Raw genomic sequence first — 25,160 nt, 5'->3', positions numbered from 1 at the left:
GCAGAGGCAGAGGCAGGGGCAGCCCTCCTTCCTCTGGGCTCTCACGGCACTGTGTTGCCCTGAGTTCAGGCACGTTGCACATGGTACTATTAGTTTATATACGAGTCATTCCCATCTTCTTTGTTCTAGACTGTGAGCTTCTCACAGGCTAGTGTAAGCCTTATTCTTCTGAGTATAATCAGAGCTTTAGTTCCATACCTGGCTCTTAGCAGGTACTCAGAAAATGTTAACTGAATGAATGCAGGAAAAAGGGAAGAGAACTGGTCTACTGTTAGTTTACTGAGCAAAATATGGGTAGGAAGATTCAATGAGCCAGACCCAGTAAAGAGAGCAATGGTGCTTTAATGAAACTGTTTTTCAAATCTGCAAACACATTAGCTGTGAAGTAAATGCTTTTATTCTTTCCAGAGAACAGATTTCCAAACAACGATCACAATATTTAGGTTAATAAGATGCTGGACAGATAAGTAGTCAAAGAATGTCCTAAAACAACAATCCCATCAACTAATATATCAAATGCAAATTTACTGAGACATCAAGAGAATAAGTTTATAGTTACATGGCTACAAACAAGACTTTATTACTGTAATCAAGTTCATAAAACTAGAAAAAAAAAGCCATATAACAAAAAGGCCTTTCATAAGCTATTAAATGAGCACACACAATAGACAAACCGATTTTATTTTGAAGCAGCGTATAGCACCAACATGTTGGCAGGACCAGTAGAGGGGTAGGCCACTGGACGGAACAGGAGGGTATCAGCCATCAGCTACTTCAAGCCCCTTATTTTACAGATGGTGAAATGCAGGCTCAGAGAGATGGAGTGCCTTGTCCAAAGTCACACAACACAGGAACACAGGATTGGCTAGACAGCGATCCAGGACACCCAGCTCTAGGTAAGTGCTCTATTTTAACATACAGATAACTCTACTTAATTCAATGTATTTCTTTTTTCTTCTATTAACAGATCTACCATAAAAAGTCAATACAGTCATAACACACTCTGGTATTACATTTATTGAGAAAGGACTGACATGTACTGTGATTCACTTCTTAGACCTATATAGCTCTTAAAATTCAGAGTAATCACTCAGATGACACTATCTTAGTGGCAAATTGAGACAAAGACATCTGGAGGGAAAGTTTGGCACATCTTCCACTACCTAAACTAACTTATGCCTCAAAATTACTAAATCATTGGTATACTTTTTTTTTTGGATAGTTGAAAGATTAGTAAAGTTTAAAAATAGGTAGAGAGAAAGCAAATTCGGTCTTTGCTTTACGGGGTAAGTATGGCACTTTTCATTTTAATAATAAGGAAATGTAAAAACTTGATTCTTTTTAGAAAAAACCTACAGCTTGTGAACCACGTGGTATAGAAAGTGTTTCTCTCTGTTAAAAAAAAAAAAGTGTGTGTCTGTAAAATACTTTGGAGTCATGAAAATTCTTGCCATGGTCCTGAGGCGTCAATTGGACAGATTAATGATGAACTAAAGAATCAAGAATGGAAAAAGAGATCACTGTTAATAGAAGCAGAATTAAAGACAAAGTATAGTGAACATATTTAAATAGCCTCATAGATATGAAGCCAGGAAGTTGCATGTATATAAGTGATTGTGTCATTATAGTTGTAGTTTGGAAAAAATAACACACATTGGGCATTTGTCCATCATTATAAACCAGCTGCTGTCTAATAGTTAAACTGTGGCTTTACTAGTAGAATAAAGCCTGATAAATAAAAGTGACTTCTGCATATCATATATATGTATACATATATTATATTTTTCTCACATAGACGTCTCATAATAAGTAAATCAACACTTAGCTACAATTTTTTCCCCCTTGGGTCCAGCATCAAAGGACTTGATATCACTTTTCTTAAACATGCCCTACACCTGGTTAGGAAGTTAGATGATGTTCATACTTGTAGCCTTTATGATATCTGGCTAGCAAAAAAAAAAAAAAAAAAAAAAATCTCCTGGGACCTCAAGTCCATTCCTTACCACTACAAGCATATTAACAAATATATAGCAAACCATACTTGTTTTCTAATAGGGAAAAGAACATGTTTTAGTACTAAAGAATAAACTATGCTTGCTACCAAAAATGTGTATATAACAGTATAATAAAAGTAATTTCATGAAAATATTTTGTAACAAGCTACATTATAAATATTTAAAGAAACATGGTAAAAATCAGAGTGAAAATAAGATTAGTGTTCTGAAACTATCAGTAGAAAAATACTTATTAAGAAAAAAAAGAATGTCTCATTAAGTGAAGCAGTACATGTAAAGTTGTCTTCTTAATGTATATTTCAAATTTCACCTTTTGAAAGGAAAAACCTTTCTCCACCAACAGGTGCCTATAATGTACTTGGAAACTGGGCCCTTTGCAGAACCAAGTGTAGATGGTAAGAAGAGAAGGGCAGTGGCAGGATTTCCACATGATCCTGGAAGAGTGAGGGCAGTTCACAATGCTGGATAGGTGACTTGCAGAAATATGGAATAGATTTGAGCAGTCTGAAAACAGTACTGTATTTGTTCACCCACAACTAACACAATACTCAGAGCTCAGGTGTTGGATTTAAAAATGGGCTTGCACTGCAGGGCAAGACTGTACAGAAATAGGGAAAACCATTGTAAATAATTCCTTCTCAGGGTTGAATCCTTTTTGAGAATACTTTTAACTTTTCATGAGTAATTTTTAATGAATGGAAACTGAATTAAAATATTAAAGGTCTGGTGCACGGTTTGGGCCCATAATTAAGTGTTTAGAAATACCCTCTCCTCCTCTTAGTTAACAATATGCCTTCTGCCACAGGAGACAACCTTCTTTGGGGATCCCCATAGCCATTCTGAGCATGTGTGGCAGGCATATCCAGGCCCAGAGGAAAATCAAGGAACTGTGAGCCCAAGGAGTGAAACAAGCCCCTCTGATGGTGTGAGGACCAGGTAGGGATGACGCGGATGCTGCAGATACTTGAAAAGAGCTTATGTGTCCGATACCTTTACATTCTTTTTTTTTTTTTTTTTTACCTTTACATTCTTTGTGGGTTTCTTTCCCACCATGATCTACCCAGGTGGGGTTGGGGAGGTGGACATTAACTCTGAAGACATGATCTGGCTGCAGAGGAAAGATAAGAGGGAAGGCAGACAAAGCGAGCTAAATCACAAAGTTAGGCCACAAAGAGGAGCTGGTTTTCACGCATTCCTGCTCCTCTCTTGGCCGGGCTCATGGTCATGGCTGCTCTGTCTAGTTCCCATCGTTAGAGTAGGAACTTCAGGTGTCTACCCCTGACCCAGAGGCCATGAGCCCTGGGGCACACTGCCCAGGGTGCCCCCAAGGGCCACCTCCCCTTTCCTAGATAGACTCAGGATCACTGAAACCTGAAATCGCTTGGTGAAAGGATGCTCATATTATAAAAGGGCTTTTAGTTCAGTTTAAAAATTTTGATTGGCAGGTCAGCACGGTTTCAAGAGGAGAGAGATGACTTCATTACTCAACTACGATGAATACAGGCTGTAAGGTGCTCTTTTTGTACAATAACTACAAGAAAAGGATTCTACCTACACACAGCTTTGAGATAAAGATATAACTTCTGGAGTTGAACTGATAGTATGGAGGGAGAGACATTTTAATTGGGAAATAAGCTTTGAGATGTGTATATACAAACACACACATATATATACACAAAACACTTCTCACCCACATATACTGTACAGATTGGCACAACTCTATTAATAGACTATGACAAAAATTTTAGGACCAGTTATCCTTGGCATTTTAATCTAGATGACTGCTTAGGTAATTTAGGTTTTAACTGGATCACTGATATATTTGTTTTCTTTTTAAAGGCTAGACCAACTTTCCTTCAGCAGTAACTAATAGGACACTGTAGTTAACAAATGGAAAACAAGATTATTATTCTGTATTAATTGAGTAAAAGGCATTTTAGAGAAAGAAAAACTTGGAAGGTAAAGACTTCAGAGTCCATAATTCCAAGTTAAGAGCATTTTAGTTATTAGCAGTGGTTACCAAATAAGCTGAAGGTAAATCTTTTCACGGAGCTGCTCATCATTTGCTTTGTTGAGAAGAGGGGAGGATCCGCTTCACTACTTCTCTATAAGATGGTGCAGGTCTTCTTATCCTTGAAGGGGTTTTCTGAAGTTGGTATCCCCATCAGCAGGGGGTCATTCCTGGCATGTTCCTCACAGTAGGACATGAGGTCCGCTGATGCCTTTGAAACCTGGTGTGTAGACAAACCCAAGGAAACAAAATATTTACAGGATGCAACTAGAGATGATCATACTAAGTGAAATAAGTCAGAAAGAGACAAATACCATATGCTATCACTTACATGTGGAATCTAAAATACGGCACAAGTGAGTCTATCTACAAAACAGATTTATCGATAGTGAACAGACCTGTGGTTGCCAAGGGGGAGGGAGGGGGAGGAATGAACGAGGAGTTTGGGGTTGGCAGATACAAACTATTACATTTAGAATGGAGAAACAATGAGGTCCTCATGTATGCAGCACAGGGAACTGTATTCAATACCCCGTGATAAACCATGATGGCAAAGAATATATAAAAAAAAGAATACATAAGCTTATCACTAAGTCACTTTGCTATACAGCAGAGATTGGTACAACACTGTAAATCAACTGTTTAGATAAAAAAAAATTTTTTTTTAAAGGAGAATATTTACAAACTCAAAAGGTATCTGCATGCTAACCCATTGGGTGGAAAACTGTTGGAGAACAGAATAACCAGAGTCTTGAAGTATCACTCCCAGGTTACCTGTTACATAGAAAGGGCAAAGGTACTTCCAAATGCAGAAATCTGGCAGATAAGGCCTTCCTCAACCAAGTGATCAAACTGACATCAGCTGTCTCTTGGGCTGAGTACAGAAGACATGCCACCAGCCAGCTAATATTCCTGCCCAAAGCTTTAGTCCGAATTTGATCATCAGCAAACAATTTTATTTGCAGTGAGGCCCATTCTGCAAAGTGAGGGGCCTGGAATCTTCAAAACCAGACTGTGTGTTAGATATCAGCAGCTGATCCTGAGTGTAATAACTGTACTGTAGTTATGTAGAGGAACACACTCTTGTACTTAGGAGGCAAATGGTAAAGTATTAGGGGTGAAGAGTCATATGTCTGCAAATAACTTTCAAGAAATTTCAGGAAAAATTACGTCAGCTTTGTATGCGTGCAGAGACAGAAAACAAATACGGTAAAATGCTCATTGGTGAATCTTGGTAAAGAGTATATGGGGTCTATTGTTACAACTCTTCTGTAGGTTTAAAATTTCTCAAAATAAAAAGTTGGGAGAAGGGGAAAAAGAAAAGCATCTGATTCAAAGAAAGGCTGTATCTTAGCTTCTACCCAATTAAAAAAAATAAATCAATTAGAATGCAGAGGAGAACAGAGTTAAAACACTGAAATAAGGGCTCAGAGCCAAATCTCAGGAAGAACAGAGCCAAATTCTGGTAGTGTCAAGATTTACCATTAAAGATGGGGGAAATAAAAAGAGGGACAAAACCAGCATGTAAAGATGTAGCACCTTACTTTGGCATGAGTTAGAAATGGAAATATCACGCCTTCTTCAGAGGTCTGGGTAGGAGACCCGTTAGAATCATCAGACCAGTGTCCTTAGGCCAGGGGCACAGGCCAGCTGAGCCCTGACAAATACAGGACAGGCAGCCTCCTGTTTTGAAGACAGGTGACTGTCTCCAGGCCCAGAGGAATTTATCAGGTGACTGCTTCAGTATCTAGGAAACAGCATTACTCACAACATTCCCAAGGCACTCACTGCTTAGCCCTCTCTGGGGATTTTTGGGGAAATGACTTCTAAGTCAGGTGACCCATCAGATGCGTTCTGGTTTCCGCCAGGTCTCAACTAAGGCTGGCACTATTCGCTCTGGATGCAGACTGTGGTCATCAAAGTTCACACACACTGAAAAAGTGCCTTCTCCTCAAAAGGACACCGGACCGTTGACTTGTTATGCAAGGCTCCCTCGGCTGCAGTGATAACTCCAGAACACTTCATACATTCCAGAGGGCTGACGAGGTTGTTTATATAAAGTCCACCTGGAAGCCCTGTCCCCAGGAAGGACACAGTGCCAGAAGGCTCGGCCATGTGTGCCCAGGGAAGGCAAGTCCTCAGGAAATCCTGTCACGGGTTTTAGGTTTTCTGTCCAGACAGACAGGCTCACTTCAGACATATTGGCTTGCCCATGCTATGTAGAAAAGAAAGTTAAGACTCGGAAACTCTCAGCTTGCTCAGAGAAAATCATGGCACCTGGCTGAATTGTATGGCATTATCTTCTCAGAAACGTGGCCTGGCCTCAGGAGAGCAGAGGGCGATGGTGAGGAACACATCTGACCCGTTCGAGGCTCTTACCTTTATTCTTTCGATGGAGGCTTCCATTCTCAGCTGCTGCACAGTCCTTCGTGCCTGGGCAATGTTGTTGGTGCTGGCTGTCTTGCTCGACATCTTCAGTTAATGGTTTTCACCTGAAATTTAAGAGAACTTTTTTTAAAAGGTGAAGAGCAGTCATCTTTGTTTTTTAGACATTCGTAATGCTTTGTGTTACTCGAGGGGAAAAGGATGCATTTCCGGTCACCATGGCTTTTTGGAGGCAGTCACCACAAAGTCCCTCGGAAGTGGGAGTGGTGGCCTCAGTGTTTAAGGTGGTAATACTTTTGAGCACCTTCGTGAATCTTTCCTCTGCAGAAACCCAGTATGTGGTATGCTTAGTCGCTCAGTCGTGTCTGCCTCTTGGTGACTCCATGGACTGTAGCTCGCCAGGCTCCTCTGTCCATGGAATTTTCAAGGCAAGAATACTGGAGTGGGTTACCATTTCCTTCTCCAGAGGATCTTCCCGACCCAGGGATCTAACCTGTGTCTCCTGCGTTGGCAGGCGGTTCTTTACCACTGTGCCAAAAATCCAGTACTAGTAGTTTAATCTTGTGCCCTATATGCAGCGTAAAATAGCATTCTTAGGACCTTCTAAGGGGAAACACACAAAAACATCCATGGTAATTTCAAGGCCTCCAGCACACATGGGCCATGTCCCGTGTGCAGGGTAATGTAATTACTGCCATGTACCTTAATAGAAGGTTTAGATTTCATTTTGTTTTGGCTCTCTGACCCAACTATTGCACTGATGCGAGTCCTGGCAACAGAAAAATGGCAAATGAGAGGGCTTCTGGAAAACTCTACACAAAGGGTGCATTTTTAGGAGATATCAAGATTTGCAATCGTTTGGAGAATGTTAGGCAGATAAGGAAGCCCTTAATCGGGAAAAAAGTAGGAACCTTTCAGCTGAAAGACTCTCAATGATAGACCTAAAAGTCATATGGGATACAGCCTCAAGCCTGAAATATTTAATGGAACTTCATCAGTCCCCTCCCACGCTGCCCTCTCCCCCCAACTTTGATCTCTCTGGCTTCATCCTGGTGGCCAGGGCACTGGCTAACCCCACGCTTCCACTGCACGTGCGTGGGCTGACTCTCCTCTCGGGTCTGAGCCCGTGGCTTTCAGGCTGCCCTCGGTCTCTGTCTCCCCAGCCAGCTGGTGCAAAGCAGAGGAAACTTCTGGACCTTGAGCTTCGACCTGTTTAGTTGTCCCACGGCAGAGTCCAACGGGAAGGCGGGCTAGGGAAAGGCACTGCCCCGTGCCCCTGCCATATATGGCCAGGACCTCTCTCGGTGCGGTGGCACCAGAAGAGATCGCAGAGCTGGCAGGTCTGGCAGTAGTGTGGCAGTTTTATGACTCAGAGCAGGTGGACAGTAGGTGTGTCTCCCCATGCTATGCACGGGGCTCAGCAAAGTCTGGCGCCAGCAGCAAACCCAGGCTGACTCAGCCTTCTGGAGGGGCTGCAACGCACAGTGTATCTGCTATAAAGGCTCACACCACACAAGGCTGCAGAAAACAAACTACCCACAGCTCCGGCGGCACCCACAGGAGATCCACTGCACTCAGAATGCTCCGGGTGGCCGAGTTCAAGGACTTGGGTAGGGCTTGCACCCTCTGAGGTCAGAGGCAGCTTTGGGTCAAATGCCCAAATACAACTGCGCTTTTAACTGCCTGCAGAACTTTGAAATCCTAATTAGCAAGTTTCATGCCCCTGGTTTGGACCCTGCCTTCCAGTTACTAGCTGGGTGAAACTAGGCGGGTTACTTAACTTCTCTGAGCTTGTGTTTTCTCATTTTTAATATAGGGATACTGTGACTTTTGAGGATTCAATTCACTGGTGCCCATGTAGTTTTTAGCAAAGGACCAAAGCACTCCACACACACTGTATTTATCCTTAGGGGTCCCACCCAACAGAAGTAATGGGAATCCCCTGTGTACCTATCTGCCTCCCCCCTGGTCAATAGGCCTCTAGGATTTTGAATGACCAGTCTGGGTGGGCATTGGCCCTAAGCAGTTCTGTGGCACTCTGGTGTCATGGCAGAATGGAATGGCTGGAGACAGCCGTCTTGAGGATTCCCTTAGAGTAAGGGAGCCCAAGCCACACAGGAAACTGGGAGCAGCCGTCATGTGACAGGACATAGTGGCCTTGCCTTGGGCGACTGGGTTACAACACATTTCCAGACTAGCTGCCTCTTCCTCCGATTCCTCAGTCATCCTGCCACACCCAGTGGAGAGGCCAAGGGTCTGCTGGTGACTCTGCTCATACCCAGCGGCCTGGTCCAGCCCCTTCCATGCTCCCAGCAAGCACTTGTTAATAGAGCCTTTGAAATGGGTCTAAGGCAGCAGGCAGCCCCTCTGTGAACAGTCTGAGTGCTCAGATTCAAAACCACACTGGTTTTGTTCCCTGGAGCACGTTAAGCTGGGCTCCCCTGCCAGCTGGCACCAGTTCGGAGGATTGGCCCCCAGCCTCTAGAATGCAAATACGACACCCTTTCTGAGTCGTCTGTGGTTTCCAGGCTGCACCCTCAGGACTTTCTTAATGTTCCCTTCACAGGAAAATAACACCAAGCATTCTCTTCTTTGTCTCAACCTCCAGGGCATAGAGTTTCCAAGGCCTGAGCAAGTTTTCCTGTAACTGTGGAACATTTCACACACGTATCAGGACTGGGTCAGCCATGGCTCCCACCCACGTGGCCATAAGCAAATCGTCCACAGTCAGGCTTTATTTATAAAATGCTTGGGTAGGTCCTCCTAAAATTGGTGAAAAACTTTGCATCTGGTACGCAGAGGACTTAACTTCCTGACTGTATTACAGTCAGGATGAAAAAGAGCCAGCGGTTCACAGTTTGTGCTTGCCAGCTTGGGGCCCTGACAGCCCCCCCACTTCTGACCTCTGTGTTCTCACGGGCTCCTTCACAGACAGCCTTCCCTCAGAGGGCTGCCTATTCCCTTCTATTGCAGACCCCTTTAGAAAAAGTTGTTCACTGGGCCACTGGAAAAGTACATCATTTCTTTCTTTTTTTAAGTACATCATTTCTTACGATAACATGCTTCCAATGGAGAAGTCAAATCAAAATTATATTGTTTCAACCCAAGGAGCCTCTTCAAGGAACTCGGGTGGCTGAGCTGCCTCACGTGTCTGAGAGCAAGGTCATGGGCTGCTTGACGTGGGGCTGGTGGGCGGTGTTTACAGGAGCCGGAGGTCTCCTGAGGACTTCCTCCCCTCTTGCAGCTGCTCTGCATTGCCTCAACAGCTGGGCTGGGGCAGAACCAGATGGAGAGACTGGGACACAAACATCTCTGAGTGTCTCTGCACCCTCAGAGGGTTTCTTTGGTCTTCCCTCAACAGCATGGATGTCTGGCTGTTTGTTTGTGCTACTACTTGGATTGAAAAAACTTGCTTTATTCTTACTCCAAGAATAGCTTCCAAGACAAACACCACCTGATACTCGTATGGAACCTCAGAGCGTAAATGTACTTTCATCTACATTCATCCATGAAGCCTCACTCTCAGCCTGAAAGGTGTGTTACTTTTTCATCCTTGTTTTATAGATGAGGCAACTAAAATTAGAAAAACGTGCTCCCAGTTCATACAGCTTAGAGCCTTGAACCAGCTCATAAGCTTCTGTGTCCTGGAAGTCACACTTGCTACTGTATCATGAAAGGATGCAACTCCAATTAATTAGATTCACAAACACTCAGGGCATCACTGAACAGTCCATGATGTGGTTCCAATCAAGGGTGACCTTGACACCCCATGACCGGGAGTTGTGGCCTTGCTGATGGCTTCACATTTGTACAAAACTCTTTCTGGTGCAGAAGGCATCTGTTTGTCTGTCTTGTGCTCTGGGAGACAGGTCTCCCCTGTCATATCCACAAGCAAAGCAAGAATGTTCTTGCTGCAGCTACTAGGCCAGGACTGAGGTTAGCATGTGAACATCATGAGTCCCCAGGGGTCCATCCTACCCAGAAGGGCCCAGGCCTGCGCCTGCCCTGTGTAGAACCACAGGTCTGACAAAACCCTGGCTCTTGCTTCTGCAGCCTGGTTTTCAGTTTGACATGTGACTGAGAGATTTGAATAAACACAGCATTAGTAGCAAAGTACAGTTAGCTATTCAAATGCTCTGCATTTGCTCAAATGCTATTATTCATCTGAATTCTCAGCTTCCTAGAAATTCCTAGGAACAAGATGTCACATTAGGGAAATGTGGGCATTTTAATCTTTGTCTAGAGGGGCCTGAAGCAGGGAGAGAAGGGTGGGGATGGCAAGTGTGCCGTAGAGCACACTCTGGCAGGAAGGTACCAGGAAGCCCCAGAATCTGAATCACAAGTCATCAAGGCCTCGACAGTAATTGAATCACTGGAGTGAAGCCAGCATTCTAAGCAAACACACCCCTTGTGGCTGTAATAAAAGAGCAGGCTGCAAAAAAAAAAAAAAAGAGAGAGAGAAAATAGGTTTCCACTTACCCTCTTATCCCTCCTTCAACTATTAATATCAATGTCTTACCCCAGGTTTCTTCCTGCACCTCATCTGCTAAAGGGCGACAGCAATCTATCTCACAGGCTTGTTGGGATGACACGCAGGAGCACCTACCACTAATGCACCTGGTACATATAGGTGTTTAAGTGTCAAGGGGACGGAGAGATGAGGAAGGCCTGCAAGGAAGAGTGGAAGACACAATTTGGGATGGAGAAGAGATAACAAAGTGATAGTGAGAGTCCTTTCTTTTTTAAAATTTTGTTTGTTTGCAGTGCACGGCATGTGGGATCTTAGTTCTCTGACCAGGGATTAAACCCACACCCTCTGCACTGGAAGTGCAGCGGAGTCTTAACCACTGGACCGCTGGGGAAGTCCTGATATTCCTTTCCAAGAGAAGTATATATGTAGGCTCAGAATTAGCAGAGTGAAAAAGAAAGAGAACAGTTCTCTCTCAAGCTTGATAACAAGACAAAAACCATGCATCCAATGGGAAACAAAAGTAAAAACTCAGCAAAGGAAGAGTTTCAAAGTAATCAGGTGGTAACATCTACTGACAGGGCCTTTGAAGGAATGCAGAGAGCGGACAGTCAAGCCCCTAAGAACTGGTTTTCTATTCTCATAAACACTTATTATTTTCTGTCAGCCTACAGGCTGAATCAAGACTGCAGATGTGTTTGGTTGGGCCCCACACAGGGTTAACCCGTGTGTGTGTGTGTGTGTGTGTGTGTGTGTGTGTGTGTGAAAGAGAGAGAGAAACAGAAACATAGAGAAAGAAACAATGTGTGTATGTGTTTTAATTGTTAACATTTGAAAAATAAAGAGATTTCATTTCAAAAAGAAAAATCTCTAGAAAAGTCAGAAAATCTTTTAACAGTGGGCTAAATCTTAGTAGGCACCCACGTGCCGGACCCTCTGTTTTAACTCACAGCCCAGCCTTTACACTCTGCCTTGGATGCTCAGCTCTGAGTATACACTCAGCTTGAGGATTAGGCTAGGGGACTTGGGTTCACTCCTGCCCCCGATCCTTCCTACCTTTAGTGCCCTATGTGACACTTGTACCCTATCTAAACCTCAACTTTCTCATGGGAAAAATGGGGATAATAATACTTTTCTGTCTCAAAGGCATCAGATAAGCATGTGAGTCTAGTAAATATAGAGCAGCTAGTACCTGCATCCTCTGATTGCAGCCCAAGGGAAGTGCTTTGAGCACCCACAGGCTCATGTTCCCTCTCGTCCGGCTAGGCCAGGCTACTGCAGTGTCATCAGCTGAACTGTGTCCCCCCAAGTTTCACAGGTTGAAGTCTTAACTCCCCCAGAATTCAGAATGCGACCGTATCTAGAGATAGGGTCCTTAAAGAGGTAATTAAGTTAAAATGAGCTTATTAGAGTGGGGTCCTCCTAGGAAGCAGGAATTTGGCCACAGTGGGGGACAGAAGAATGACCATGGCAAGACACAGGGAGAAGGTGGGCACCTACAAGCCAAAGAGAAAGATCTTAAGAAACCAACCCTCCCCAACACTTTAACTGCAAACTTCTAGGCTACAGAATTGTAGGAAATTAAATTTCTGTTCTTTAAGCCCCTCAGCCTGTGGCACTTTGTGTTAGCAGCCCAAGCAAACGAATATACCCGGGTGCTCTTGCAGCTAGGGTCTGGATGATGCAGGCTTTGCTGATCTCATGCACTCGAGAGGGATCTGGAAGGTGGAAGTGAGAAGGCCACTTTCTTGCTGCTCGGCTTATTTCTGATGGCTAATCAGGTGGTAGGCAACCTGCTCTTGGCAGAGGTTCTTGGCACGCCAATGTGCAGTCACTTGTAGCACGGTGCTAAGAAGCCGTGTGCCTGCAGCAGCCTGCTAATTATGCTGCAGGGCCCCCGGGTGCCGGTTCTGTGGTGGTATCTAGAAGTTGTTCGGGGGGCTCCACTGAGAGCCTCTGTCTCCATTCCTTCCATTGACTACACAAGCACACAATCCCCTATATTAAAGCTCATTCTGCTAACACCCCCAAGAGTGCTTTTGGTTTGCTGGACCTAAACCCCAACTGATTCACAACTGTTAATCTATTGTTTTGTAATCTGTAAATAGCTTACAAAGACTAGCTATGATTTCTAATTTCATACTATCGTTGCTGAACACACCAAATTCTACGACTTGAAAAGGAAAGCTAAGGCAGAATTCTTCTTCTTCCCAAACAGAGCTCGCAGGCAAGAAGGCCATGGGTAGTTGAACCTGTGACCAGCTGCCTGCATGTCCTGCCCTGCTCCTGTTCAGTTTTGAGAACAAAGAGCAAAAAGGACAAGTTATTGGCCTATGGGGATGGAAAGTAAGACAAAGATGAAGAAGACCTGCATGGAACAGTGGAAGACATGCTTTGGGATAGAGAAGAGATAACAAAGTCATGATGATATTCCTTTCTATTTTTTTGGCTGCACTGTGGGGAATGTGGGGTCTTAGTTCCCTGACCAGGGATTGAACCTGCGACCTCTGCATTGGAAGTGTGGCAGAGTCTTAACCCCTGGACTGCCGGGGAAGTCCCGATATTCCTTTCTAAGAGAAGTATATGTAGGTTCAGAATAAGCAAAGAGAAAAAGAAAGAGAACAGTCTCTCTCAAGACCTCAACAGAGTCCTTCCTCTAAAAGCAGATGTTTTGATACTTGTTAACCCTTTGAGGTCCTTGTCTGGTATCTTTGATTAGTTGATTTTACCTGCCATCCAGGGCATCTGTGCTTGAATAATGATGATGTTACTGTCATCATGATAAAACTCAAAAAACTACTACTACTTGTTGAGTACTGAAATATGTGCCAGGTAAGTAAAATCCAAGAATCATTTCATTTAATCCTCTCAGAGATAAATTCTCTTACTGTTTCTGTTTTGTAGATGAAGCACAGAGAGATGAAAAAAGCCCTGCCAAAGATCACGGAGCTGGGACTCAGGGCCACCTGCCTTGCAAGGTCATCCTCTCCATTGCCACCCTATATTGCATGCCTCTGAACATTGAAAGACACAGGAAGGAATTGAGAGAAAGCAAGGCCAAGAGTCAGCCCGAAGCACTGGACAAGGAAGACAAGGCCTCCCTTTCAGGACCTGTTGCCCCTTCATTTAGGTGGTCTCCACAGCAGTGACGGTAGAAGTGGGGAGTTCAACAGCCTTGAGAGAAGATCAAAGCAAAGAAGAACTGGGTGCACTTATTTTAAGAGAAGGACTGCCCCAGATTTCAGGTAGGACTATTGCTAAAGACACAGGATGGTTCCCATCCTCCTCCTGTGTCCCAGTGAAACTGGCAGGAAGCCATGCGCCAATGAGCCAGTCCTGGGTAATAAATCAGAGGACAGAGCTGCAGATCCTGAGCAGCTGGTTCCTAACTTCACTGTGTATCCAGAACACCTGGGGGCACTTGCTAAAAAAATCCGATTCAGTATATCAGAGGCAGGACCCAAGAATCGGTGTTTATAGGCTTCCTAGAGGACTCTGATATAGGCCCTCCTGAGAAACACCAGTGATGATTATCAGAGTCCTACCTCTGGGTTCTACCCACATTTATTTTTGCCTGAGTCTTAGAACAGGTCAGCTTAAAAGAATGCCACTTCCTACCTATACTTAACTTTTCAAAGGTCTGAACAAGTCCTGGAAAATTCTAACTCCTTCTCATGACCTTAACCTACAGGATTAACCCTCCCTCAGTTTGAAATAGTTCTTAGTACCTAATATCCTTCTTTGTAACTCAAGTCTAAATTTGCTTTCCTAACAACTGCTTCCTTCTGGAAAGTGTCTCGTCCCTGGCATCCGGGATGCCAGGCTGTCCTGCTCTTGCCTGTCCAGTGCTATTCCTTTCTGCAGCTCTTGTTCCTTCTTCTGACTTTGGTTTTCTCAGGGGCTCAGTCCTAGAGGGCTGCAGAAAGAGCCTTTATAGTCAGATAAATTCAAATCCTGTCTCATGGACTACTAGCCAGAATTGCTTTACTTCTCTGGCCTTCAGTTCCCTCATCTGTAAAATGGGAAGGGATAATAATAGCACAGACCTAATAGGGTTGAACCAGGAGGAAATGAGAGACCATATGTAAATTACTCAGCACCTGCCTGACCCACACTGGTCCGCAGTGACATAGATGCTTGACCGTAAAGGACCAACACGCTTCCCATGCATATAACCCTGATCTTTTACCTTAATTCCAATGTCTAAATAAAAGCTTATTTTGATTTACACTCGAATGCTGCAGAGTTGCTTCAAACACAACACATCTAAAATCCAGTACAACACTGCCACCTGCCCCAACCTTTCTCATGTCCCTTTCTTAGCACCACCATTGTTCTGGCCACAAGACATCTTTCCAATTCCTAAAACCAACCTTTGTCTGACAGAAATGTGAGCCACATGTGAGGTTAAATTTTCTAGTAGCCACATGAAAAAAAAAAAAAGAAGAAAGTGAAATTAATGTATTTTATTTAGCTCAATATGACCAAAATTAAAATGTAAATTAACATTAAAAAACTGAGCTATTTTACTCTTTTTGGTACTAAATCTTTGAAACTCAGTGTGCATTTTGCGCTTACAGCACAGGTTCCTTTGAGCCCCACTTTAAGTGCTCACCAGTCACAGTGGTGGCCTAACTGGACAGGGCAAAGTTAGACCCATTTACAGGGCTTCCCTGCTGGCTCAGACGGTAAAGAATCTGCCTGCCTGCAATGCAGGAGACCTGGGTTTGATCAGTGCAAATTTAGATCCTGGCACTTTCCAAATTCTCTTGATTCGTACTTTGACAAATCTTGCATTTAAACTTTCCCCCATTTTCCAGTTTCTATTTTACCTCAGTTTTGGCTCCCAGCACCTCAAGTTAGGACCATTGCCTCAGTCTTGTAACCATTCATGTTCCTTATTTGCCACCAATTGAATTTATCCTCACCAGGATATCCTCAGATAAAGTACCATTTTTAGCTTATGTCCCTCTGGCTCAGGAAAGTTCCAGGGACTCCCCAGTACCCCCAGGAGTAAAGGGCTTAGCTTTGCAGCCAAGATCCTCCCCAGTATTTCTGTCCCGTAATAAAAATCCTAAGCCTAAAAGCAGCTTATTTCTGCCTAGAGTTTACTGTATGCAGACAGCAGCCTGTAAGTCATTGACTGGCAGTACATTATCCTAGTGAATCCTCACAGATGCCCTGTGAGAAACACTATGCATTTTCATCCCTGTTTTATAAATGAAGAAGCTGGGGCACAGAGAGGTTAAGTAAGTACCTAGTGCCACACAGCTAGCAAGCTGCCTGGCTGGGATCTGAGCTCAGGCGATGTGACTCCAGAGCCCCAGCTAGAACCTCTCCTGCTGCAGCCTCAGGGTCTGTCACCCCATCCCTGGCTTTGTGGGCAGTGTTTTCAAGTCCCATCTGGAAATCACCCAAGTTTTCTGCCTGCTTCTCTTGGCCAGTTTATTTTATCTTTTAAAAACACTTATTTATTTTATTTGGCTGTGCCGGGTCTTAGTTGTAACATGCAGAATCTCTGTTGGGTCATGCAGGGTCTTTCACTGCAGTGAATGGGCTTTTCCAGCTGCCGCGCACGGGCTTAGTTGTTCCACAGCGTGTGGGATCTTGGTTCCCCGACCAGGGATTGAACAAGCATTCCCCTGCATTGCAAGGTGGATTCTTAACCACTGGACCACCAGAGAAGTCTGTTGGCCAATTTAAATCCTCTCTTCTTTTAGGCTACTTCACATTTCTCTCTCTTCCAGGAAGGGCTCCCTAACTGTTTTTGCTTACAGTGACTAATCCCCCTTATAGATTCCTGCTATTAATATATGTCTGAAGCTCAGGGGCTCAGGACTCCTAAGGGATGGCCCATGAATGAGATGGGGAGATAGGAAGAGTTGTGAATGAAGTCCCTAAAGCTATACACAAAATGTGGTATGTGTGCCTATGTTTTTTTTTTCTGAAGTGAGGATTTATAGCTATCATCAATTGTCAAAAAGCATCTGCAACCCCGTTGATTTCAATGCTTAACTGTATGTTATTTAATGCTTATTGGTAAGTAACTGACTGTGTGTGCATAGAGATTATCTTCCCACTAAACTGTGGCAAGTTCAGCTCAATAATAATAATTTAGCAAATATATTTATTCATCACTTACTATGCGCCAGCTACTATATCAAGTACTCTCTACAGACAATACTTCACTTAATACTGTCTGCAACTATAAGGTTGAATGTGTTATACTTATTGAGATTGAAGCTTAGGAAGGTTAAGTACTTTCTGATCTTCGAAGCTCAGACAGCTAGAAAGCAGCAGAAACAGATTTGAACCCAGAGCTTTTCTGCTTCAAAGCCACACCCTTCACCAGGCAGGCGAGTTCTCTGTGCCATCCTCGCTCACACTGACTGACGCAGAGAACTGGGCCTCAATAAATACCTGGGTTAGACTAAGACATGTGATGTAGCAACCAACACAACACATCAGCCAGTGTGAACCTATCACCCTGGGGTGACATCGTACCCCACGTTTGTTTTCCTAGAGACGGGATACACCCTGCTGCTCCTTCCCACGTGTACCCTGCAAAATACTGCCTGTTCCAAGCCAAAGGTTACCCACCTGCTTGGTTCCCTTCACAGCTCTGAGGAGCTGGGGTGGAGTCCCTGGGACTCCGACGCACTTGACCAGGGCCAGTGTCTGGGGCTGTGAACATTCACCTCCCGCATGGGTTGGCCACTTGAGTGGTGTCCAGATTCGGAGGGCAATGCCACTTTGCACCCTCAGACTGTGCCCCACACAGATTTGCAGTCAGTGAAGGTGCGCTGAGGGAACGGCTCTCTGATGTGCAAAGTAGGGATGCAGGGCTCCCCATCACCCAACCCCCATATGACAGGCCAGGGTCCAGCCATGCAGAGGCACATGTTTACCATCAAGACTGAGGGTGATCTTTACAAACAAGTTTTACTCTCTGCCTAGCATAGCAAGACAAGATATGAGAAATGATGCACTTATATCTGCATGGCAGGCTGAAGTCAGCTGGATGTCACATTTGTTTATTTATGAATGAATACATAAATGAACAGATGACTTCCATAACTAGTTAGTACTAAAGACAAAGGCTAACGCTAACAGTGTGCTTTTTCTGTGCCAGGTACTGTGTTCAGGGCTTTATGTAAAGTTATTCTATTTATTCTTTACAACATTCCTGAAAAGGAAACTACTATTATGTCACTAGTGGCAGTATACTGTTAGTCGCTCAGTCGTGTCTGATCCTTTGTGACTTCATGAACTGGGGCCTGCCAGGCTCCTCTGTTCATGGAATTCTCCAGGCAAGAATACTAGAGTGGGTTGCCATTCCCACTCTAGTGGGAAGATCTCCAGGGAATCTTCCTGACCCAGGGCTTGAACCTGGGTCTCCCACACTGTGGGCAGATTCTTAACCATCTCAGCCACCAGGCAAGCCCTATGTCACTAACTAATTTTTAAGTTTTAAAAGAATATATGTGTATAGTCCAGATTTTAAACAGTCCAAAAGAGTAGGCAACAAAAACTAGCTGTCTTCCTACTCTAGATTTCACAAGGCAATCACTGTTACTAGTTTCTTGGGTTTTCTTCTGAAGACATTACATGCACATACAAATGTGATTACTCATATATCTGTTTCAAAATATACAAATGGGATTATGTCATATGCATTGCTCTATACCCTGTTTTTATTTTAATATACTTGGGGGTCATGGTGAAGGTGGTGTTATTAACCCATTTTTCAGATGAGGAAACTGAGGCTCTATAGGGCTGAAATCAACCCTGGTGCTCATAGCCATCACGGCACACACTGCACCTCCCTGCAGGTCCTATACAAGGAGCTCGCTGGGGCTGGAGAGAGGAAATGGGAATGATCAGAGAAGCTGATCAGAAGGCTGAATTCCTGCCTTCCAAGGGCTCACTGCTTTGGGGAGCAACGGATGCTATCTGAAGTGAGGAAGCCCCCTGAGCAGTGCTTCTCCACCTCTGAGTCAGCAAGTCTGGGCCGAGGGGTTGAGAATTTGCATTCGTGAGAAATTCCCCGAAGGGCTGATGTTGCTGGTGTGGTGTGGCGACCACTCGTGGAGAAGCACTAAGCTAGGAGCTCCTCGCTGGAGTCGCCCCTACTCTCAGGCTCCTTCCCTTCACAGATGCTGAGCACCTGGGGGTACAATGAAATGGGCTCTTTGCTATGTTCTTCTGTCATCTGGAAATCATTCATTTGCTCCCAAAGACACAGGCACTTCACCTTGAGGAAGTTATTCCTGGCAAGGGACACAGGACCAATCTAAGGAAGGAGGCAGAGCATTCCAGATGGCCATTCATCTCTTACCTGTGGCTATGTGGTTGCTGGCCTTTTCCTCTTTTTTGTTTTTCTAATTATGAAAGCATGATAACACATTTACAGGAGACTTGGAAAATACAGAACCAAGTTATATATAGTTCTGCTCTATATTACAATTATTTTTAAGTAGATGAGATTTTCAGTTGAAGTTTCAATATCAAACTCTCAAAAATTAATTAAAAATAGGGAACGCCTCACAAATTTGCATGTCATCCTTGCACGGGGGCCATGCTAATCATCTCTGTATCTTTCCAATTTTAGTATATGTGCTGCTGAAACAAGCACAGTTGATGGCCCTTTTATCCCCAAACCCAGACAACTGGTGCCTTCTTCATCCATGTGACCGATTGGGAGTCCTCCCCACCAGCCTTCCTGGGGGATCTGCCTTGCACCCTCTCTAGCTCCCCAAGCTAAGCAGGGCTGGACATTGTCTATAATAAGATCTATTACCCAGTATGTTGTCCACAACATAGCCATTCTACCTTTGTTCTTAGTGAGCTGACAAAGCAGCAGAACAGAGATGTTTAGGATTCTGGTCATAAAGGCCTAGCATCTGATTGACTTTAAACAGAGGGCACATTTTCTACTACTGCTAAGCAGAGAGGAGTTCACCTACTTGCCCAGAGTGAATTAAACAACCAAGCAACCAAACACCTAACGGGAGAATTGAAAGTGAGGCAGCAGGCAAATACTGTCCCCACTTAGGTTAGGCAATTTAGTCATTCTGCTTTGAATGGCACGGCAGCTTGAATAAATGAACGGCACAGCAGCTTGAATGCACAGGGCACAGGAGTGGGATTGAGAGAGAGAGAGAGAGAGGCTGAGAAGGGCTGAGACGAGCGTGTGCAGCTCGCTGACGTTTACAGCCACCAGCTGGGGCTGGGCATGGCTGACAAACAACGAACGTGGGTGTACACTGGTGATTAAAGGGCTTGTGATTCCAACGAGATGGACTAAGTACTGAATATGAATAAGGAATATCAGCGGGCCAAAGGCATGCCAAGTGCAAGCATTAGGAGCTTAGAGAAGACACAGCCAGTGAGGGACGGAGCAAGTAGACATGCACGCAGGACACAAGTCTTAAATGGACCAATCTCCTAAGGGATTGGACGGGTGGTGGTGAAGGAGTGGGGAGACTCTCTGAATGGTCACTGAGGGGGGCAGTGCAGTGAATGAAGGCTGAGTCTGTTACGTGAAAACGGGAGCCACCAAAGGTTACTAAGTGGAATGACAGGCATGGGGAGTGTTATCAGAAAAACAATCGAACAACCTTACGCAGGATGGAAGACAAGTGGGGAACTGTGAGGGACAAGTAGAACATTTCCGTGGAAGGTCTGGGGGCAGGCAATTTGTTATAGATCGTATGTTTGATCAGATGGAACTGGGTTCAAATCTGCACTCCATGTGTACACAGAATGAACCACTTAGCCTCACTGAACCTCGAGGTGCTCTATCTGTAAAATCGGGTAACAAGAATGCCTACCTCACAGGACCATAATGATTAAATTACAGAAAAGACCCTGGCACATGGAAACTACCCGGTGTTATCTATCAGCATCATTATTGCTCTTAGGAGTTAGAACATAAGATTTCAAACAGATGGAGGCAACTGGAATGCAAAGAAAAAGCTGGATACAAGAGGTAAGAAATGTGAGAATGAACAAAACTTCTCTCTTTGGGCTGAATGGGGATCAGCAGCCCAGAGGTGGCAGCTGAGTGCGGGACTCTGGAGGGAGGGCGTGGAGAGAAGAGCACGGCGCACCCCTGGGCCTTCCTCGTGTGGGCAGGGACCAGAAAGGCAGCTTTAAAGGAGCAGAGAAGGGGCAGGGTGACACCATCACAAAAGCCAGGGGAGGAGAGGCAGGAAGGACAAGTTAAAGCTGTGTAAATATGTTTAGTCAGTTAGTCACAAATATGTTTAGCTGAAATACATTATATCCAGAAAACACACTGGAAGAGAATATTCCACAGTGTAGCTATCACTAGGTGGTGAGGATTTTAGGGGATTTTTAGTGTTTTGATGCAGTCCTGCAGGGTGCACATTTTTATTCATTTATTTTGCTCTTAATAGCTAATACTGGTACGCTCTTACACTTGCCAAGCATTGTTCTATGAGCTTTACAGATATTAACTTACTTCATCCTTAAAACAACGCTCTGAGGCTCTTACTATTGTTTTTCCTAGTTTAGGATTAAAGGAACTGAGGGAGGCAGATGCTTAGAACACAGACAGCCAAGGTCAGAACGAAGGTAAGTGGAGGCGCCAGCATTGTGACCCGGCAGCCTGGCTCCAGAGGCTGTGCTCTGAACCACGTGTGATGCTTTTATGATTAAAAAAAAAAATCCCAGTAATAGTTATTCACACAGCCAAGAGGAGGGGCAGTTATTAGTCACTTCACAGGGGTAAAGAAAGGAGCGAGCAAGCCTAGCTCATGGAACCTGGTGACTGGGGGCCCCTGATGAGTGGTTTTGCACAGCGTGAAGGGAAGGGAGGTGGAAGGATAGGGGAGACCCATTAATTCAGAAACATGGGTGGTGAGCATGGGGCTTCCCCAGTGGCTCAGCGGTAAAGAATCTGCCTGTGATGCAGAAGATGTAGGAGATACGGGTTCATTCCCTGGGTTGGGAAGATCCCCTGGAGGAGGGCGTGGCAACCCACTCCAGTATTCTTGTCTGGAGAATCCCGTGGACAGAGGAGCCTGGTGGGCTACAGTCCACAGGGTCACAAAGAGTTGGACACGACTGAAGCGACTGAGCACACAGGCATATGGTTGAAGAGCATAGGGGAATATTTCGAAAAATGTGGCTGAAAGTCTTCTAATTGGCAGTGAAAATGGGAATCCAACTACTGATGCAGCAACAACATGGCTGAATCTCTCAGACATCACCCTGACTGAAGGGAGCCCATCACAGAAGAGCACCTACTAGTTACATTTACATGCAATTCAAGGAAAAATTAACCTGTGGTGACAAACCAGAAGGGTGGGGAGACTGGGTGAGGAGGCAGATGAAGCAAGACTGGCCAATAATGTGTTGCTCATTGTTGAAGCTTGGTGGCAGGTACACAGAATGCACCCTACTTTTGTGTATGTTTGAAAATTTCCAGGGTAAAAAGTTAAAAGTAAGATTCTATGATCCAAAACACTTCATAGCCTGTAACACAGTAATTACCAACACTGTAAGATGAGCTCTGTCATTAAAGTGTGGGAGATACGTTAATTATTATCTACCGTTTCCTCTTCCAGATCACCATCTAGCAAGGATGTCCAATGTCCACAGTGCAGAGGAAGTAATTGCCTTTTGAGGAGGCACAGATGGGATTAAGACAGCCATGATCTGGGCCCTTTGCCCGCTGTATACAGCGTTCAGGCCCCAGGTCACAGATGCCAAAGGTTAACCTGCCAGGAAGCCCCGGGCCCCTCCGTGCATTCACCAACGAAAAACAAAAGGCCCAACACTCTGGTCCGGATACCCATAACGTATACATGCTACTGACTACATAATAGGATATTTAATTTTTCTTTCTTCCTTCATCTCACCTTCTCCCCTGAAACTATAGGCAGGGAACATGCCCAACCTCCAATCAAACATGTCTGGACCTGATTACTGCTTTGGAAAAAGCAGTGTCTATCAAACTCCTGGAGTAACCAGCAAGATGAACGTTCCATGCTGGCCCTCACAGGTAAGGTACTTGTTTGTTTCGAACCTCATGGGACCTGAAAGTGTACATATTTTCAAAGGGAAAGAACTGAAGATACAAGGGGTCCCTGAGGAAGCTTCTTGTAGTTAATCTCTATGTATAAGGATTAGAACTCTTTCAAAGCAAACCTGTTGATTCTCTCCTTTTCCAAAAAATGTTACTTGAGGGAAAACATGGACTAGGAAACCAAGTCAAGTCATTTAAGGTCCAAACCTTATTAGCAACATCAATGCAATTTAAATAAATTGGCCCCCAAAAGGCACACTTTTACTGCAGCTCAATTACTTTTGTAAAATTTCAGAATATCTCCTATCATCTTAAGAGGTGATATAAAATTCCTTAAAAACACAAATTAATTCAAATCCATTAAACTTTTTCTTTCAATGATAGAGAACTTTTGAAAAAGAGGGCTGAATCAAGCAAAAGATAAATCATGACAGAATGATAGTTAAAACCATTGGAAAGATGACACATTTAAATACACAGCATGTTACTACCAAGAGCTTGCTTGTTAAGGTTTGTTCTCTTAAAGGCAAGAATTTCACAAAACAAGATCATCAAATGGAATGCAGTGGGAAAGGATGCTGCCTGTAAACCCTGAAAAAGAATTTCTATGGCTACTTTCAGTCCCAGATTTTCCAGGCCAGAACTATTTCAAATATTCTGCTCCTCTTAGCGTGCTAGTAACTTACCAGACCACAGGTCCCAAGAGCTGGCTTTACAACTCCGGTCATCATACTTCTCACAGATATTTGCATCTACTGCACCCACTAGAGGCCTTCTTTAATTCTCAATCTGACGGTTGGCCCTTGAGGCCAGCCACCCTGTATTACACAGTTCTTTACTTCTTCCATATGCTGTGCACACAAAATAAATACATACTGATTTGGTTTGTTATGAGACACATGGATGGCCTTGGCAGGAAGTGATGGCTTTGCAATTTTTTTCCTCTTCATAATTCAGAAAACAGAAGAGAGAATATATTCCTGGGGCTGGACACAGAACAGGAATTCAATAAATACTTTATCCAATAAAACTGACAAGGGATCTGTGGCTGTATTTTAGGTGAGTGATGATAAGGGCCTGAACTCAATGTATAAAAATAAAAAATCAGAATTTCTGAGACAAATGGGAATCATGTCACATTAAAAAAAAAATTCCTTCAGATAATACTTCCTAGATACGTTATCTCCGAATGGAGAGGCTAAGTCAGAGAAACTCACGGTATCAGGCCTGGTTCTGTATCAGTTAGGAACCATCACAAACATCTCAAGTATAATATTTTGCACAATTCCCTCTGTGTCCTGAGCTCAGCTCTGTTTGACTTTCCGAAGTGATCACTAGTGTGTATACTTTCCTCTTTCCTCTAGTTATGAGTGAGGGTGACACAGAGGTTGGTTTTAGGCTACCTGATACCACTGGTTTCAAAAGCAGCTCCTTATCTGGCCTCTGGCCTCGCTGGCACTTTCCCCCTTGTACTGAGGGCAAACATAAGAAAGTACAGTTCTGATGCTGCAAGCGCTGGAAAGAAGGAAATTCCTCCAGATGGCTCCATCGCGTGTGCAGGTCAGCTGCTTCCAGTGGAGCAGAGCAGGCTGCTTCCCAAGGACGGTTCACGTTATGAGTGGTGCTGGGAGTCACACACACTTTCCAGCAAACATTAATACCAATACAATGACATTAGTGCCTTTTATTTACTCATGCATTTAACTGTAAAGTTAAACTTTTCTAACACTTAATGAGTCCAGGGAATAAATTCCTGAGACCGATCACAAGAAATCAGCATTTAGTGGTCTGGAACCAAATATAAGTTTCAGAAGGTTGAAGTAGATTCTATCAAAGTTTGTCCTTGGGGTATTTTCAGAAGCTCAGGAGATTCTTTGGAACAATTTTATGCATAAGTAAAAATAAATGACAAATGTTTACTTACATGTAGAAATTGTGAGACTGGTTTTAATAGACTGAGTAAATAAACATATCCAAGTCTTACAAACAGCCATTACCTGTCAGTGTCAACATTTATAAATGAACAAAGCCAGTAATCCCATGGTTGTGGGATGTTCATGCCTTCATTTATAAATGAAAACCATCCCCAGTTAAATTCTAGGGAAATATAGCTATGTGTCACATGTAGAAGCTGCTGTATGTTTGTTATGTCATTTCTGCCTTGACCTAGTGTTGAAATCTGATATTCTATTTCTAATGTGGTAGGTCTGGGGTAATCATAATGCC

The 25,160-nt window shown here is 44.0% G+C and overlaps 1 protein-coding gene, 1 long non-coding RNA gene and 1 other non-coding gene across 10 annotated transcripts in view; 1 reads left to right on the top strand and 2 right to left on the bottom strand.

The window, feature by feature from the left end:
- Positions 1 to 379: 379 nt before the first annotated feature.
- GNG12 (G protein subunit gamma 12) overlaps positions 380 to 25,160 on the bottom strand; it is a 133,927-nt gene continuing 109,146 nt past the window's right edge. For 6 of the 8 annotated variants that reach the window (XM_070467964.1, XM_070467965.1, XM_070467963.1 and 3 more), the window contains 2 exons: positions 6,406 to 6,518; positions 380 to 4,246 (listed from right to left, as the gene is read on the bottom strand). In XM_070467964.1, the coding sequence (XP_070324065.1) occupies positions 4,121 to 4,246; positions 6,406 to 6,498 (219 nt within the window). In that variant the 5' untranslated portion in view covers positions 6,499 to 6,518 and the 3' untranslated portion in view covers positions 380 to 4,120. Of the gene's footprint in view, positions 4,247 to 6,405; positions 6,519 to 23,620; positions 23,701 to 25,160 lie in introns of those variants that run through there. The other 2 variants (XR_011487829.1, XM_070467968.1) reach the window with 2 other exon arrangements.
- Positions 19,408 to 19,514, bottom strand: LOC139035308 (U6 spliceosomal RNA). Its single transcript, XR_011487979.1, has one exon. It is a non-coding gene; the product is annotated as a U6 spliceosomal RNA (small nuclear RNA).
- On the top strand, positions 20,670 to 23,208 carry LOC110138825 (uncharacterized). Its single transcript, XR_002314310.2, has 3 exons — positions 20,670 to 20,870; positions 21,414 to 21,478; positions 22,788 to 23,208. It is a non-coding gene; the product is annotated as an uncharacterized lncRNA (long non-coding RNA).

Source organism: Odocoileus virginianus, chromosome 5, assembly GCF_023699985.2.
Source record: "Odocoileus virginianus isolate 20LAN1187 ecotype Illinois chromosome 5, Ovbor_1.2, whole genome shotgun sequence".
In the NCBI taxonomy this organism is placed as follows: domain Eukaryota; kingdom Metazoa; phylum Chordata; class Mammalia; order Artiodactyla; family Cervidae; genus Odocoileus; species Odocoileus virginianus.
The sequence above is the reverse complement of the archived record's forward strand: the minus strand, read 5'-3'. Positions and strand labels throughout refer to the sequence as shown.